Here is a 15,891-nt window from a genome sequence, read left to right on the forward strand (position 1 = left end):
TACTTCCTGTTTTTTGTCCCATTCATCGCACAGCCAGCACGGTTTGGTAAAGATTAAGCGCTTGAATAGACACTGTACTTCAGAGCCTCTTTTCTCAGTTCACATTTTTCCTGAGTTTGTGCTTTCTTTCCAATATTTAGATAGGTTAGGAGAGTCCATTTGATTTGCGTTATACATCATTTTAAAGCTTAGAGTCTGCTCTTTCAGAATATGGTCTTAACTAAAAATTCATGTGTGGCGACTTTTTGTTTGTTTTGAGGTGCAGTGTCACATATACACGTGTACCGTCCCACGAAGGCTAATCAGTCAGGACTAGGTCATTACTAATACACGGAGTATGGTATGGATGAATTTGAGCTAAAATGAAAATAAGCTTCAACAAGTAGAGCCCCGTTTTATGTAGTCGATGCTATATGTGTACAATTACGCCACTTTCCGCCTAGTAAAGTAAGACTGTCATATGGCAAAAAGGAGCATCTTGGTTCAATGTCGGGCTTACACTTTTTTTTTTCCATTTGGGTTCTTTTGAGGTCTAAAATATCACTTACCCAACTGTCAGGAATGGTACTAGTTTCTCGTTTCTTAGATAAAAGTATCTATCTCAAGTAATTTTCACATTTTGGGTGCAATTTTGAGGGGGAAAGGTATATCTATTGTTACACCACTTGAATAGTTGGGTTAGTCGATGTTTCATTTGGCAAAATGGTGTAACTACAGATACAGCCCTCAGATAATTATCATTATCATTATTATTATTTTCTTTTTTTTGGGGGGGGGGGGGGTTGATATTTTACTTGGCATAAAGGTGTATCTATATAAATACATCTCTTGGCCAGACTGATCAATCGACTTATTTCATTTACTTTACACGACAAACTGGTGTATTTTTAATAGCCATCAATTTGCCAAATTGACCAATGGATATTTTTGGTTAATTTCACTCGGCTAAAGGGTGTATCTGTTGATACACAAAAGTTTGGTAACGTAAAGGTGCTTTTTGGCAGAAAAGTGCACACATAGATACATGCCTTTGCCAAAACTAACACTGATAGTATTTCGTGGACCTCATATTATGGCAAAGAGGTGAAATATTTAGCGCCCAGTGTATGTGAATCTGCGGGCGCACACGGCCGTCATTATGTAGAGAGTAGAAAGGCACTTAGTGTGCCTCTTTACTTGTCAGTCGGCAAAAATTTGAATGTAGGTAAAATGCGGGTTGTTTTTTTTTTCCTTTTAATTCGGGGTGTCTCTGAGGATTCTTTATTTAGGCAGCTTTTATAGATTCATTAGAATCTACATTCTTCACTTAATGGTTGCTATCTCGAGTAATTTTTCGTATGTTGGGGTAAACTTTAAGGCAAACAGTGCACCTTTTATTTTTTATTTTTATGTTTTAGATCGCCTGACATAACAATACGTGTATAAAGGCCCGTGTGATGTGCGATATGGCTGGTCCAGTTAGCCACATAACATCACGCTAAGAAGGCCTGCCACTATATAGTTACAGCCAGGCCTTTAATAGCTATCGCAAAGATAATGATATGTATAGGTTCTACATTTTTGTACGTATAGACTCAAGACATCTTTACAGTAGTTTTCACTTGATTTTTTTTCTCCTTTCTCTTTTTATTGTCACAATCTGTTGATAAACCAGGGAGGTGTTACAAGCGAGTCGCATGTCAAGCGTAACTAACTAGACGCTATACTAGATTAAGAATCTGTACCAACATCCTTGAAACGAGAGACAGCACTAGCCCTGCCGCAAGGCCTCCATTCGGCTCATCCTAGCGTACCAAACAATAATGACTAGGTGGATATGGAGCTTTTTAATTCAAGCCTTACTCTTCTTTTGTGATGCACGATTTGAAATGGGGGTGGGGGGGTTGTACCACCGTAAATCACGATTCCAGAATTATATCTTTAGAGCTAATATGTATTATTATTCATTTTTTTTTTGTGGGGGGTGTCACATTGAAATATAAACCAGTCTGCCTCTTGCTGGACTAGCAAAAAAATGCTGGTCCAGTTGCGTGACAGACTAGTTTAACAGCAGAAAATAATACAAAAATATAAAGGTAACCTGTCCTGCTAGACGATCTTAAAACTAGTCAGTCACGACGGACTAGCGAAGAATGATGCTCCGGACTAGTTTGAAACTTGTCCAGCAAGCAAATCCAGAAAGATAGTCCAGCAAACTAGTCGGTCGCGACGGATTAGTTTGCTAGCTAGTCCAGCAAACAAGTTGTCCAGCAAACAACTTGCTTTGCTAGCTAGTCCAGCAAAAAAGTCCGTCTCTCGGACTAGTTTGCTGGACTAGCTTCAACAAGATAAAATGAAGCTAGACTGGCAAGCTATACACATGACCCGGATGGTATCGATGATTAGGATTAGAAATTCCCATCCTTTGAAATATGCGCTTGTATGCTCGCGCTTTCATGGTGACCAAGTGAATGCACTGGGCGCGTGTCCGTCGTCTGCACGCATGCTCTCCAAATCCCTAATACACACTGTACTGACTGTAATGTACTAGTGCATTGGGCCGTACTAGTGCATTTGGATGAACACACAACGACCTAACGGGCCATATAAAATATAGGGTAGGTAGATTGATTTTTGTTTTTAAGTAGAATGACCACGCACAACCACCGCACTTTGCAGTGAAGGAAACACTATACGACTCCATTTGGTGAAAGCCCCCCCCCCCCAAAAAAAAAAAAAAAAAACACACACACACACACACAATGTGAAAACAACCGAATATTCTAAATAAAAATCGTGCTAATACACACGCGGATAAAATAAAAACAAGTGGTTTAATCGCAAAAATAAAAGATGAAAGCTCTGGAACTCAAATGAGGAACCGACGAAATACGGGAAAAGATGGCGACTGCGCCTAAGCGATAACGATTGCACTATAGATATGAAAATATTGTGCTGTCGTGATAGCAATAGCGATTTTATCGAGGGTCGGTGACTTCTTAGGGTCGGTCGCGTTACGCCAATGCAATGCATTATTTTTTGTTTTGCCTAATTAACACACACGGCATGCGCATGCACGAAGCATGTAGGGGAACCCCGGGCAAAGAGGAACACAGAGCAAAGTGAAACACCCCCATTAAACTTATATAATATATTGAGTCTTGAATCTAAAGCTTTTGCACCAAGATCCTTCTAGGGATGCTCCACCTTTTGATATCAGAGCTGTGTAAATAAATAATTGTATATGTGTTCTCTTAGGGAAAATATCTGTCTTGCATATACCTCAAAATATTGACGATTATATATATTTTGCCAAATTATGATTATCTGAAAGAGTATCTCGAAAACCATGGTAACAACGATGCATGGATTTTAATTCAGTTCAACTCAGTTCAGAAAGATGTTATTTCCATATGAAGGAATACAAAGTAAGTTAAGCTTCCATAAATCGTGGTATCAGGGCTAGCAAATATCGACCGACGTCATTGTTTTGCATGTTAGGAAAATTATACATGGTTGGGGCAAAGTGGACGGGGCAATGTGAAAAATGTTAACTAATGGGCTTGTGGGTAAAATGAAGTTTGGTGAATTTCCACGCACGCTGAATACCTTGCGTTTTGTATTCCACTTTGCCCCAATGGTCTGGGGCAACGTGGAGTTTTCATACTTGTTTCAAATTCACAGTTATTGAAAAAACTGATGATTTGAAAACAAATTTTACTGCATGCTACTTGTTAGCGGTAGTCCTTAGGTAATGTTATAAACAAAACAAAAAAATCTTGCTTTACTCTGCTTTGAATTCCCGTTTTGGCTGGACAAACATTTTTGGTCCACTTTGCCCCCGGTTCCCCTATCTGTAATGTAACCACGCTTCTGACCAGCGATCGATGTATATACACGGAGAAAATGTAGTAAATTACGAAGAGATTCACGATTTGTCTCTACCTCTAAATAATGAGGGTTAAGCGAGAGAGTTGAAAAAAAAAATGAGTTCGAATATATTTTTCTTTTTTATTAAATACCAGTCTTCGAACAGAAAGACAAATAACTTCTTTTCTGAAAAGGCGGAGGAATATACATGCGCCATGTTAGGTTAGCGCCGCCACCTATGATAATTGTTGCTGATCGAATTTAAAAGCAGAGGTCATTGTCGCTTGTTTCTAGGTCTAAAACATTTGTTGTAACTGAAGTGTCTGATAACAATGACCATACTTTTGCAGTATTTTCGACAGCAGTAAGGAAGATGGAGAGAATAGATTGATGGCAGCGACGTAAAAGTCAATCTAACGACGGTTGCGTTAGGCCCACGGCTTGAGAACGATGCGCTAACCCTACTCCTTGTCATGCTTGTGGAAGCGTGTTTTACAAATCCGATTTGTAAAACAAACAAACAAACAAACAAACAAACAAAAAACGTCGGGAATTGTAAAACCGTCTCGCCGGGAAATGTAAAAATGTTCAGTTTTGGCGGGAATCGTAAAAAACTGCCGAGAAATTTAAAAAAAAAATATATAGATATTTTACTTCAACAATGTTACGTATACCGATGGTGTATAGGTACATACTGTGGTTGTGGTTCAAAATTGCTCATAAACCTTTGCCGTTATAATTTTCCTGTAAACTCCAAAACAGCTCCAAAACGGTTTTTTCATCAAACTTGGCAGACTTGACAATGTACGTACCCATAATCCGTAAGTGTCCCTCTTGCCCCAGTGTCCCAGTTACCCCATTTTACCCTATTAAAATCTGGGAGAAATTCACAGAAGGGTGAGTGAGCTAGTGCTCGATAAAGACAGTCATGTCAATTTTCATTTCCAGAAAAACTTCACTCCCATAGAGATAACACATAAACAAGTAGAAATTGGACAAAAAATCTTCAAAGTTTTGACCATGATACTATTGTAAAAATGAAAAGTGTTGAATATATCATCGGTAGTACAATAATTAAGCCAATACATATTTAAAATTCAAAGAAAATTTACTTTACATTACCGAGATAATCATATTTAATGTTAAAACAAGTTTTGCTATTTTTTCAAATCCAATTTTTTTTGAATTAGGATGACGTTATGATGACGTCATGACATCCGGGCGGGCAGATGACTACATCAAATCACATTTATAACTCAAGGGCTTTCTATAGATGTAATACAAAATGGGGGTCATGTTTGGAGGAGCTAGAGCTGAGCTAGAGCTCAATAAACAATTATCATTATTTGCCCATAGACGCGCGCGCGGATTTCTAACTTTGACGCGCTCGCACTACCTTGTTTTTTGTCAAAAAATGACCAAAAGTCGATGGATATTGATCCTTAATGTATCAGAAATCAAATTTACTCAAAGAAACGGAATTTCTAACATCCGTATGTGGTGATGCGCATGCATGAAACGCGCGCACGAACGCGCACACGCGGAAATTTTTGAAATGCTCCGAATCGTCTGAAATGTACTCTCGTTTGATACAAGTTGAATTTTGAGCATTTTGATTTTTTTTTTGACGCGCGTACGCACGTGTCGTGATGCGCACGCGGTCAGGAATGTACATGGTAGTAGATATGGACTTAAAGTTTTTTGTCTACCACAAGAATTTCAGAAATAACATTAGTTAGGAAGATATGGTCAATTACGTGACTCAATGTGAAAAACACAAAGTGGCGCCTACGTGACGTCATGCATGACTGCTTCTCATGAAAAGTTTCTAACTGAAACTTCATATGAATGTTGGTGATCAAGGAAATTTTTATGATCATTGAATAATGAAAACTGATAGAAGTGGCCTGGAAAAAATCTGGAAGAAAGAAAGAAAAATAAAGAATAAAGATTTAGACAGTCACAAGAGGTGATACGCTGATGGCGTATCACCTAATGAATACGTTCCATGTGTACACAGAGAGTAGGCCTGTTCGAGTCTTTTCATTGTGTACAAGTTGGCCAAGTTATAGAGTTTTGGCGAAGTCCACGCTCTTGCGCATTTTAGTCTGTCAGCTTAATTTATGAATAATACATTTCCCAAAGCGTTTCCATGTACGGAAAAAAACATATTCGCCGCCCGGTACTTGTTGCGCCTGCCTATTTAAGCCAGCAGAGGGCAAGCAACGGAACGCTGGAACAGCGTCCGTGTGTAATGAATAAAGGGCGGGTTTTTCAGTTTTCAAATTTCTGTTTGTTTTTATATCGATCATGCATTTTCATTAGATACTACACCTTGTATGTTCAAATAACAAATGTGATTCCAGCTGGAGCTTGATTCCTGTTGTTTTTTATACCGATCAAAAATTTTCAATGAGAGAATATGCACAAAAAATTCAAATAATCGAATATTTAAGGCGTGCGTGCGCTGTTTGAATTTGAATGCACATTCATTAATTGGAATGACCAAAATAAAAAAAGGAAATTGACCTGGAAAACCTATAATTCTCACTTAACAACTGTGTCAATGTATGTAGGTAGTTACAAGAAGAAAAGATGATCGTATCATTTGCAAACTTCATTGAATTAACCAACGAAGATGAATACACTGAATCATTTATATGAAAAGCAAATACGGTCATACACACCATCTTCAATGATTAAGCGCTTTGTATTTGTACTTTGTACTTTGTTTACACGGCACACATTATACCCCTCTTTTCTTATTTGATCAATTTCGGCACATACAGTGCACGACAGCTTGTGAACTTGCAGGCACAGATGCAATAATCATTAATATTATTATCATTTTACTTTATGGGAGTAAACAGGACCTTGGACTTAAGCAGCATTGTTTGGTGCTTATTTCAGTTACAGGAGACCTCAAGATAGTTTGTGAACTTTAGCATTTAAACGAATACAATGTAGCTAAACTGGGTACAGATTTTGAGAATTTATAGTTAACTTACCTTTGTGTACATACCCTCAACAGGTCTAGGAAGAAGGAGTATTGTTATGGATACATGTGCATTGTACTATCATTTCTGGGCACTTGATTGTTCCGCGGAGGAATATGTAAATAAAAGGAGTTCGACAAGATGACCGAGATCGACCAAACACCTTGTTTGAGAGTCTGGGTATTTTGGTGGTTATGATGGTTCGTTAGGCCAAATTAACCTCCCGTAACAGTATGGAGCCGGGATTTGTAAATACGCTGGGATTTGTAAATAGGTCTCGCAGCAGCATACCTGGGAAATGCAAAAACGTTCAATTTTTACCGGGAATTGTAAAAGCACTGCCGGAAAATGTAAAAACAAAAACAAAAACAAAAACATGAACTTGTGTGCGAGCTTCATGCTTCGGTTAGCAGCAAGCAGAAAACTGACCAATGAGATCACTCTGGTTGTTGCTACGGAAAAAACATATTCGCCGCCCGGTACTTGTTGCGCCTGCCTATTTAAGCCAGCAGAGGGTAAGCAACGGAACGCTGAAACAGCGTCCGTGTGTAATGAATAAAGGGCGGGTTTTTCAGTTTTCACATTTCTGTTTGTTCTTATATCGATCATGCATTTTCATTAGATACTACACCTTGTATGTTCAAATAACAAATGTGATTCCAGTTGGAGCTTGATTCCTGTTGTTTTTTATACCGATCAAAAATTTTCAATGAGAGAATATGCACAAGAAATTCAAATAATCGAATATTTAAAGCGTGCGTGCGCTGTTTGAATTTGAATGCACATTCATTAATTGGAATGACCAAAATAAAAAAAGGAAATTGACCTGGAAAACCTATAATTCTCACTTAACAACTGTGTCAATGTATGTAGGTAGTTACAAGAAGAAAAGATGATCGTATCATTTGCAAACTTCATTGAATTAACCAACGAAGATGAATACACTGAATCATTTATATGAAAAGCAAATACGGTCATACACACCATCTTCAATGATTAAGCGCTTTGTATTTGTACTTTGTACTTTGTTTACACGGCACACATTATACCCCTCTTTTCTTATTTGATCAATTTCGGCACATACAGTGCACGACAGCTTGTGAACTTGCAGGCACAGATGCAATAATCATTAATATTATTATCATTTACTTTATGGGAGTAAACAGGACCTTGGACTTAAGCAGCATTGTTTGGTGCTTATTTCAGTTACAGGAGACCTCAAGATGGAGTATGGAGCCGGGATTTGTAAATACGCTGGGATTTGTAAATAGGTCTCGCAGCAGCATACCTGGGAAATGCAAAAACGTTCAATTTTTACCGGGAATTGTAAAAGCACTGCCGGAAAATGTAAAAACAAAAACAAAAACAAAAACAAAAACATGAACTTGTGTGCGAGCTTCATGCTTCGGTTAGCAGCAAGCAGAAAACTGACCAATGAGATCACTCTGGTTGTTGCTAGGGGCGGAGCCTATCTGTGGCGCTCAATCCAAATTTTCGAACCAGTTTCTGCTTCGTTGAAACGCCAAAAAACATTGCTCAGAAAAACGTTATTTTTTGGTCTTTCCTTTCATCATTTTGCTTCAAAATTTCGACAGATGATAGAAGACATGTCAGACTCCAGTAATATGTCAAAATCAAAAAATCGTAAGTTTTGACCAATTTTAATGCTCAGACTTCAAACTCGATTTTCACGGCTTCGACCGTTGGCGACTTTAGGACCTTTTTGTTGTATCGGGTCACAATATGGTATCGAAGTTTCGGGGGGAGCTAAAAAAGTTGATCTTAATTCTATATTATCAATTCAAAAAATGGCACTACGTGTGATAACATTCAGTACGTACATGACAAGGTCAAGACCATTATTCAGGGATATTAAGATACTTGATGTTTATCAACTGCATAGATTATCTATCTGTAGTTTATGTACGACTTGATTAAGGAGAATTTGCCACATTCGCTGTCAGAATATTGTTCAATAATTCAACATGGATATAGTACAAGGAAAAAAGAAGATGAGAATCTTTATATACCAAAGGTAAAGCCGAGCTTGGGAAAAGAGTGTTTATCTTATCTAGGTACAATTTTTTGGAATGACCTACCAATCAAAATTAGGAAGAAACCATCAAGGTCAAGTTTTCGAAAAGCTGTCGTAGACCTTTTGTTAGAAAGTTAATGTACTCCTGACATTTTGATAGCATATATTATATTTTACCTTTTTAAATGTAAATACTATTTTTTCGCTATATATAGACATTGTTTATGTTTTTGATATACATGGATTAGAGATTATTATCAGTAGATTCATTACGTCACAAACTGTGCATTTAATCAGATATTTTTTCCTTTCCTTAGTACTAGAGTTATTGATAATTGGTAATCGTAGCACATTACTGAACGGTAATAAACTAAGAAATAATTATACTTTATAACTGCAAAAACTTTAAGGGGCAATGTTTGACTAGCATTCATGCTATTTTCTGGTTCCTATTTTCCTCGCTTTTTATGTAACTGATACGACTATAAACATGTACAATGATTGTTATTGCATTGGATAATAAATTCATTCATTCATTTAATAAATTCATTCATTCATTTGAACGGAGGATTTGCGTGTTTTCATTAGACAACAAAATTGTATATGGCATTATTTTGTTCGCTTATGACGAAATTTTGATGAATAAAAAATAAACAAAAAAAGCTCCTCCACAGGAATTCGGTATAACGGGACCACTGCACTGGGAATTCTTTTCTCTGTGTGTTGGAGCTCGATCCCTTCTCTGTTTCTTTTCATCTTCATCCAACTGCTTCCACGTCCTTTTGAAACTTTTACGTTTCTTGACACATGCCAATTACAGACTTCTTCCATCATTTCATCCTTTTTGCTTCAATATATTGTGAATGTGACTGTGGAGCAGTTTTCTGATTTTTTTCTGTTTGGTCGCAGCATGTTCTGGCTACTTAGGGAATGAGGAAAAAAGTCTTTGTGAAGAGAAAAATAAGAATGTATTAAGGCCTAAAGTATTATGACAATTACAGCGAACGTCCGTGATGGAGACCAAAACTAGATGTGTTCTGTTTGAGATGGCAGCTACTTTACTCAAAAGATATGCACGGGGAGCATCTGTCACAAAAAAGTGGCACTGTTCCTCAATTTTCTACTATGTAATCCATGGACTTATTCTACAAACGAACATCCGTAAGCAAAACGTTTTCCTTTTGTTATTACAGGTAAATCGAATACTGAATGTTATTCACCTTTGGGTATGAGAGACTCAGTGATTTGGTAATATTTTTCAAATAACATCAACTTAATGTACAGTGATATATTTGTAATAATCAAAAATTTCCTTTCTCCGATCGAACGTTCGTGAGCGAAACTTTCAGAACCTATAACAGTCCAAATTGTCTCCAAAACCTCATCAGAAAGAAATTAAAATGCAGAGAAATTATAGATTACGCAAAATTCCATTTTCCTATAACTTGGGTTTCATTGCTTAGCTTTTTTTATAAATAGAAGGAAAACAAGCGTAAATTTGCGAATAAATTTTGAGCTGTTTGTTCATCATGATAAATAATCCTGAAACTACTGCTCTAAGCTCATTGTTTACTTTGTGGTAAAACTTTACTTGTCGCTATTGGTGCTAAGAGTTTTAAAGAATAAAGGACACTTTCGAGACAAGCTATCCCTATTGGTTGGATTGCATACGTCACGGACATTCGCTGAAATAGTCACGGACGTTCGTTCTAGATAGGGTCATGTTCCAGGACGGGTTACTAATCGACAGAGAGTATGTATCCTTCCTAACTCTTTCAAAAATTTGAAAAGGTATTGTCAATGCAAATTATACGAAATTTGACACTCTTTCAACATATATTTTGCTCAGAGAGGGATCAGGAGGTATATTTTCAGAGAAAATATTAGTTATTTGCTTGGTTTTCGGTAAATCGTATGGTCCAAAAACTGCAGACGAGCCCCAGTCCGCTCTAAACATGACATGCAGCTCCTCGGCTAAAAAGCCAGAGATAAATGTACCTGCGCCATCAAAGCAAGATGATGCCCCACTCGATAACGTTTTAATCATCACGGACGTTCTTTTTTTTTTCTCGGAGGTTTCGCTAAAATTGTAATTTCGGTTTGCATTTGACAAGGGAAGGACAAAAACTCAAAACATGCATATTATCGTGTGGCTAGATCTTAGATGATTTCGACTCAGAACAATATCGCCAATAACGTTTAATGGGCTACTATCTTTGTTAGTAAATAGTGGACGCACATCCGTTACGAAAACTGAGTATAATCTTGCGTAACAGAATGTTACATCCCATGTACAGCAAGCATGCGTAAAATTTTTGCAGGATATGTACATCAGGTGGAACACCAAATTTACGTATACATTACAGTTGGGACAACAAAGTAGAATTAGCAGAAGCGATAGAAATAAAAGCATCACGGACGTTCGTCTATTTAGGGCTTTGATATTTAAATTGTTCTCTGTAATTTTTTTACGTGCTCATAAAGTTCTTATAATTTTGTGGTACATACCCATGATATGTCAGATCCAGAACACGGTCAGATATTAGATGCCACGTACCATCTAAAAGGGACATCATTGGTTTTAAAAAACAAAAATCCTTGTGAAAATAGTTTTTTTACCGTATTTTTACGCTTTAAGTCCTTGTCAAATGCGAAATATCAGTCAAAAGTCAACCAAACCAAACATTTCCTGAAAGGAAATTTGCCAGGCTTTGAGGTGACATAAAATAATCTAGTTTCTTAGATCATCCTGTTGTGTTCTAAGGGAAAGAGTGTCATAAGATGTGAAAATGGGCAATTAAACATCGTTCAAAATTCTCACCCATATGTATACGTGTATGTATATGTATATATGTATATATACATATTGCAATAAAGACTCAAATACTAAGTGTTTTCAAAAATATTTCCCACTTTTGATCTTAAAAATATCAAAAACTGTTCATCCTATAAAACTGTCATTGATATGAGTAATAGCTGAATAGTGTACAATTTTGTTGGAGGTGATTTGAATGTGAAAGCATAAATCAGTTTCATAAAATCTAAGATTGATTTTGAAGCAAGGTTTCAGATTTTGGTCAATGTTAACCCTCTGTACAAAAATTGAACTTTGCACAGGATGTGTCAACCAAACCAAACATTTCCTGAAAGGAAATTTGCCAGGCTTTGAGGTGACATAAAATAATCTAGTTTCTTAGATCATCCTGTTGTGTTCTAAGGGAAAGAGTGTCATAAGATGTGAAAATGGGCAATTAAACATCGTTCAAAATTCTCACCCATATGTATACGTGTATGTATATGTATATATGTATATATACATATTGCAATAAAGACTCAAATACTAAGTGTTTTCAAAAATATTTCCCACTTTTGATCTTACAAATATCAAAAACTGTTCATCCTATAAAACTGTCATTGATATGAGTAATAGCTGAATAGTGTACAATTTTGTTGGAGGTGATTTGAATGTGAAAGCATAAATCAGTTTCATAAAATCTAAGATTGATTTTGAAGCAAGGTTTCAGATTTTGGTCAATGTTAACCCTCTGTACAAAAATTGAACTTTGCACAGGATGTGTCAACCAAACCAAACATTTCCTGAAAGGAAATTTGCCAGGCTTTGAGGTGACATAGAATAATCTAGTTTCTTAGATCATCCTGTTGTGTTCTAAGGGAAAGAGTGTCATAAGATGTGAAAATGGGCAATTAAACATCGTTCAAAATTCTCACCCATATGATGTGTTTGTGAGTGTGTGCTGACAATGGCCCTGAACAATGGACATGCCTGAACCACTTGTTGACTAGGCGTCAGTTTCACGCTCCCTGGCACATGAATGCTTAATCAATAATTCTTGAGGATTGTCTTGGGCACTTCTAGTCTGAATTCATGCACGGTAAGGGCGAAAAATGCATGCATATGGAAAAAGTAAGACCCCTGTGCAAAGTGAAAGTTTTATACAGAGGATTGAAAATAGATAAAAATCTGGAAAGTAACTGTGAACTTAAGCATGGATTTCATGAACATGATTTATGCTTTCATATTCAAACCGCCTCCAACAAAATTGTACACTATTCAGCTATCACCCATACCAATGACAGTGTTATCTGATATACAGTTTTTGAATTATTAAGAATCAAAAGTACTAGGTTACGTGGTACTGATAGCAGGGTTGATTATTCCCGACCTGACCTATACTAAACACTACTTTCTGCTAGCCGTTTCGCACTTAAGTGTCAACATAATCCCGCGATAGAAGCGATGGAATTCACACGTTGTTTTACGTTTCTTTGACTCCAATAACGTCACAATTAAAGATTGCGTTGATTCCTTCACATCCTATGATGTCACAATGGAGGTGCGTCACTGCACACTGGTAAAGTGCGTTATACTGAGATCGCGCAACAAGTTGACTGCGTTTCCAATGATCCAGAGAGTGTACACGCTTGAACTACTAGTAGAGGGCTTAAACAGTGAAAAACAGTGATGAAAACAGTGATGAAAATTCCTTCCAAAAGTCCAAGAATGAATTGGACTTTTGTGAGTGTGACACGTGAGTCCCACTCACTTTTGTGAGTGGGACACGTGGTCCCACTGCCTTGTGGTTATCTTCGGGAGAAGAAAAGTCTAAGGAGTAAACCCTACAGAAATCCGGAGTGGAGTCCCTAAGGCGGTCGAGCAACGTATTGCGTTACCTTCCGGCAACTCCTGCAGCTGTGCTGGTGCCAAATTGTATTGGTTCATCCTTTCCTTTGGACTACATCAGCAACGCCGAGAGGGGGAACTTGACGTATGGGCAGCACAAGTTCTCCATTTCACATCAGCCCAGGCTCGTAGCACTCTGGAGAAGACACTCCAGCGACGTCTCAAGACGTCGACACAATGTAAGAAGGAGAAGTTAAGAAGTGAAAATGAAGACTCCAACCCTTCGGCTAGCAACCTGGAACGTTCGAACCATGTGCCCTGGTTTTAATAACGACATCGAACAGATTAATGATGCCCGAAAGACTGCGGTTATCGACAAGGAACTATCAAGACTAAATGTTGACATTGCCTGTCTACAGGAGACCCGTCTGGCAGACAGTGGTTCTATCAAGGAAGCCAATTACACCTTCTTTTGGAAGGGTCTGTCACAGGACGATCCAAGACAGCACGGGTTGGGCTTCGCAGTGAAGAACTCTCTGGTTTCCACCATTGAACCACCAACTGGCGGGACAGAGAGAATACTCACTCTGCGTTTGTCTACAACAGTGGGCTTCATCAACATCTTCAGCATTTATGCACCGACACTCTGCTCCACCTCAGAGACTAAAGACCAGTTCTATGAAGAATTTGATGAGATGATATCCAGGATCCCCAGCACTGAAGGACTTTATCTTCTAGGAGATTTTAATGCTAGAGTGGGAGCTGACTACAACACCTGGTCTTCCTGCCTCGGCCACCAAGGCACGGGAAAGATGAATGATAATGGACAGGGCTGCTGGAGCTGTGCTGCCATCGTGGTCTGTGTGTGACAAACACCTATTTCAAAGGTAAAGAACGCCACAAAGTCTCCTGGAGACATCCACGGTCTCCACACTGGCACCAACTTGATCTTATCATCACCAAGCGTACAGACCTTAGCAGTGTTCTCCACACACGGAGCTATCACAGCGCAGACTGCGACTCAGATCACTCCCTCGTCAGTAGCAAAGTGAGATTGATGACAAAGAAAATACATCGAACCAAAACCAAAGGTCTCCCACGCATCAACACCTGCTGTATCAACGACCTCGAGAGATGTCGACGATTTCATGACACGTTCAGTGAGAAAATGATCACTTCAATTCCAAATGACAATGATATTGATAGTAAATGGTGCCACCTTAAGGATACTATCTACTCCTCAGCCTTCTCTGTGTTCGGGAAGAAGGAACGTCGGAGCGAAGACTGGTACGAAACTCACTGGGATGTGATGCAATCAGATGTTGAAGCCAAGAGGAAAGCCCTGCTGGCCTACAAGCAGAACCCCATCTCTAGCACACACGATGTCCTAAGAACTGCTCGCAACAAGGTTCAACAGACTGCGCGCCGTTGTGCTAATGACTACTGGTTGAACCTGTGCCGCAGGATTCAGACAGCTGCAGTCAGCGGAAATACCAGGGACATGTACGACAGCATTAAAGCTGCAATCGGTCCCACCGCCATCAAGACTGCACCGTTGAAGACAAAGACTGGAGAAGCCATCACAGACCAATGTAAGCAGCTTGAACGCTGGGTAGAACATTACCTGGAACTTTATGCAGCCCAAAATAAGGTAACAGATGCTGCCTTGGACACCTTACCTAGCCTTTCAATCATGGAGGAGCTGAATGCCCTGCCTACAAAAGAAGAACTCAGCAAAGCCATTGACCGTCTATCCTGCGGGAAGGCTCCTGGAAATGATGGTATCCCACCAGAAGTTCTAAAGAGCGGCAAGCCAGTACTACTGCAACACCTCCATGAGCTCTTGTGTCTTTGCTGGGAAAAAGGCCACGTACCCCAAGATATGCTTGATGCCAGTATCGTCACTGTCTACAAGAACAGGGGACACCGCAGCGACTGCAACAACTATAGAGGCATCTCTCTCCTAAGTGTTGTGGGAAAAGTCTTCGCACGTGTAGTTCTGGCACGCCTGCAGAGTCTTGCCTCCCGGGTGTATCCAGAGTCACAGTGCGGCTTCAGGGCAGGCCGATCTACAGTAGACATGATCTTCTCACTACGCCAGCTGCAGGAGAAGTGCCGTGAGCAGCAAAAGCCGCTGTACATTGCCTTCATAGACCTGACGAAAGCCTTTGACCTGGTCAGCCGAAGTGGACTCTTTAGTCTCCTGCAGAAGATTGGATGCCCCCCGAGACTGCTGCAAATTATCATTTCCTTTCACGAGAACATGCAAAGTAGAGTCTGCTACAACGGGAGAACTTCTGATGCATTCCCTGTGAACAGCGGTGTGAAGCAAGGCTGTGTCCTCGCACCGACACTTTTCGGAATCTTCT

At 38.9% G+C, this 15,891-nt stretch overlaps 1 protein-coding gene across 1 annotated transcript; it reads left to right on the plus strand.

Annotated features, from left to right (window-relative positions):
• Window positions 1–13,788: 13,788 nt before the first annotated feature.
• On the plus strand, window positions 13,789–14,391 carry LOC139707998 (craniofacial development protein 2-like). The gene has a single exon (XM_071619991.1). The coding sequence runs from the start codon at window positions 13,789–13,791 to the stop codon at window positions 14,389–14,391; it is 603 nt and encodes a 200-aa protein (XP_071476092.1).
• The last annotated feature ends 1,500 nt before the right edge of the window (window positions 14,392–15,891 follow it).

Source organism: Diadema antillarum, unplaced genomic scaffold (genome assembly GCF_040938485.1).
Source record: "Diadema antillarum isolate AM-2024a unplaced genomic scaffold, OU_Dant_1.0 seq00001292_RagTag, whole genome shotgun sequence".
Taxonomy (NCBI): domain Eukaryota; kingdom Metazoa; phylum Echinodermata; class Echinoidea; order Diadematoida; family Diadematidae; genus Diadema; species Diadema antillarum.

What these genes read in the sequence shown, in the direction of transcription:
- LOC139707998 (XM_071619991.1), top strand. Translation starts at nt 13,789, where the DNA reads ATGAAGACTCCAACCCTTCGGCTAGCAACCTGGAACGTTCGAACCATG.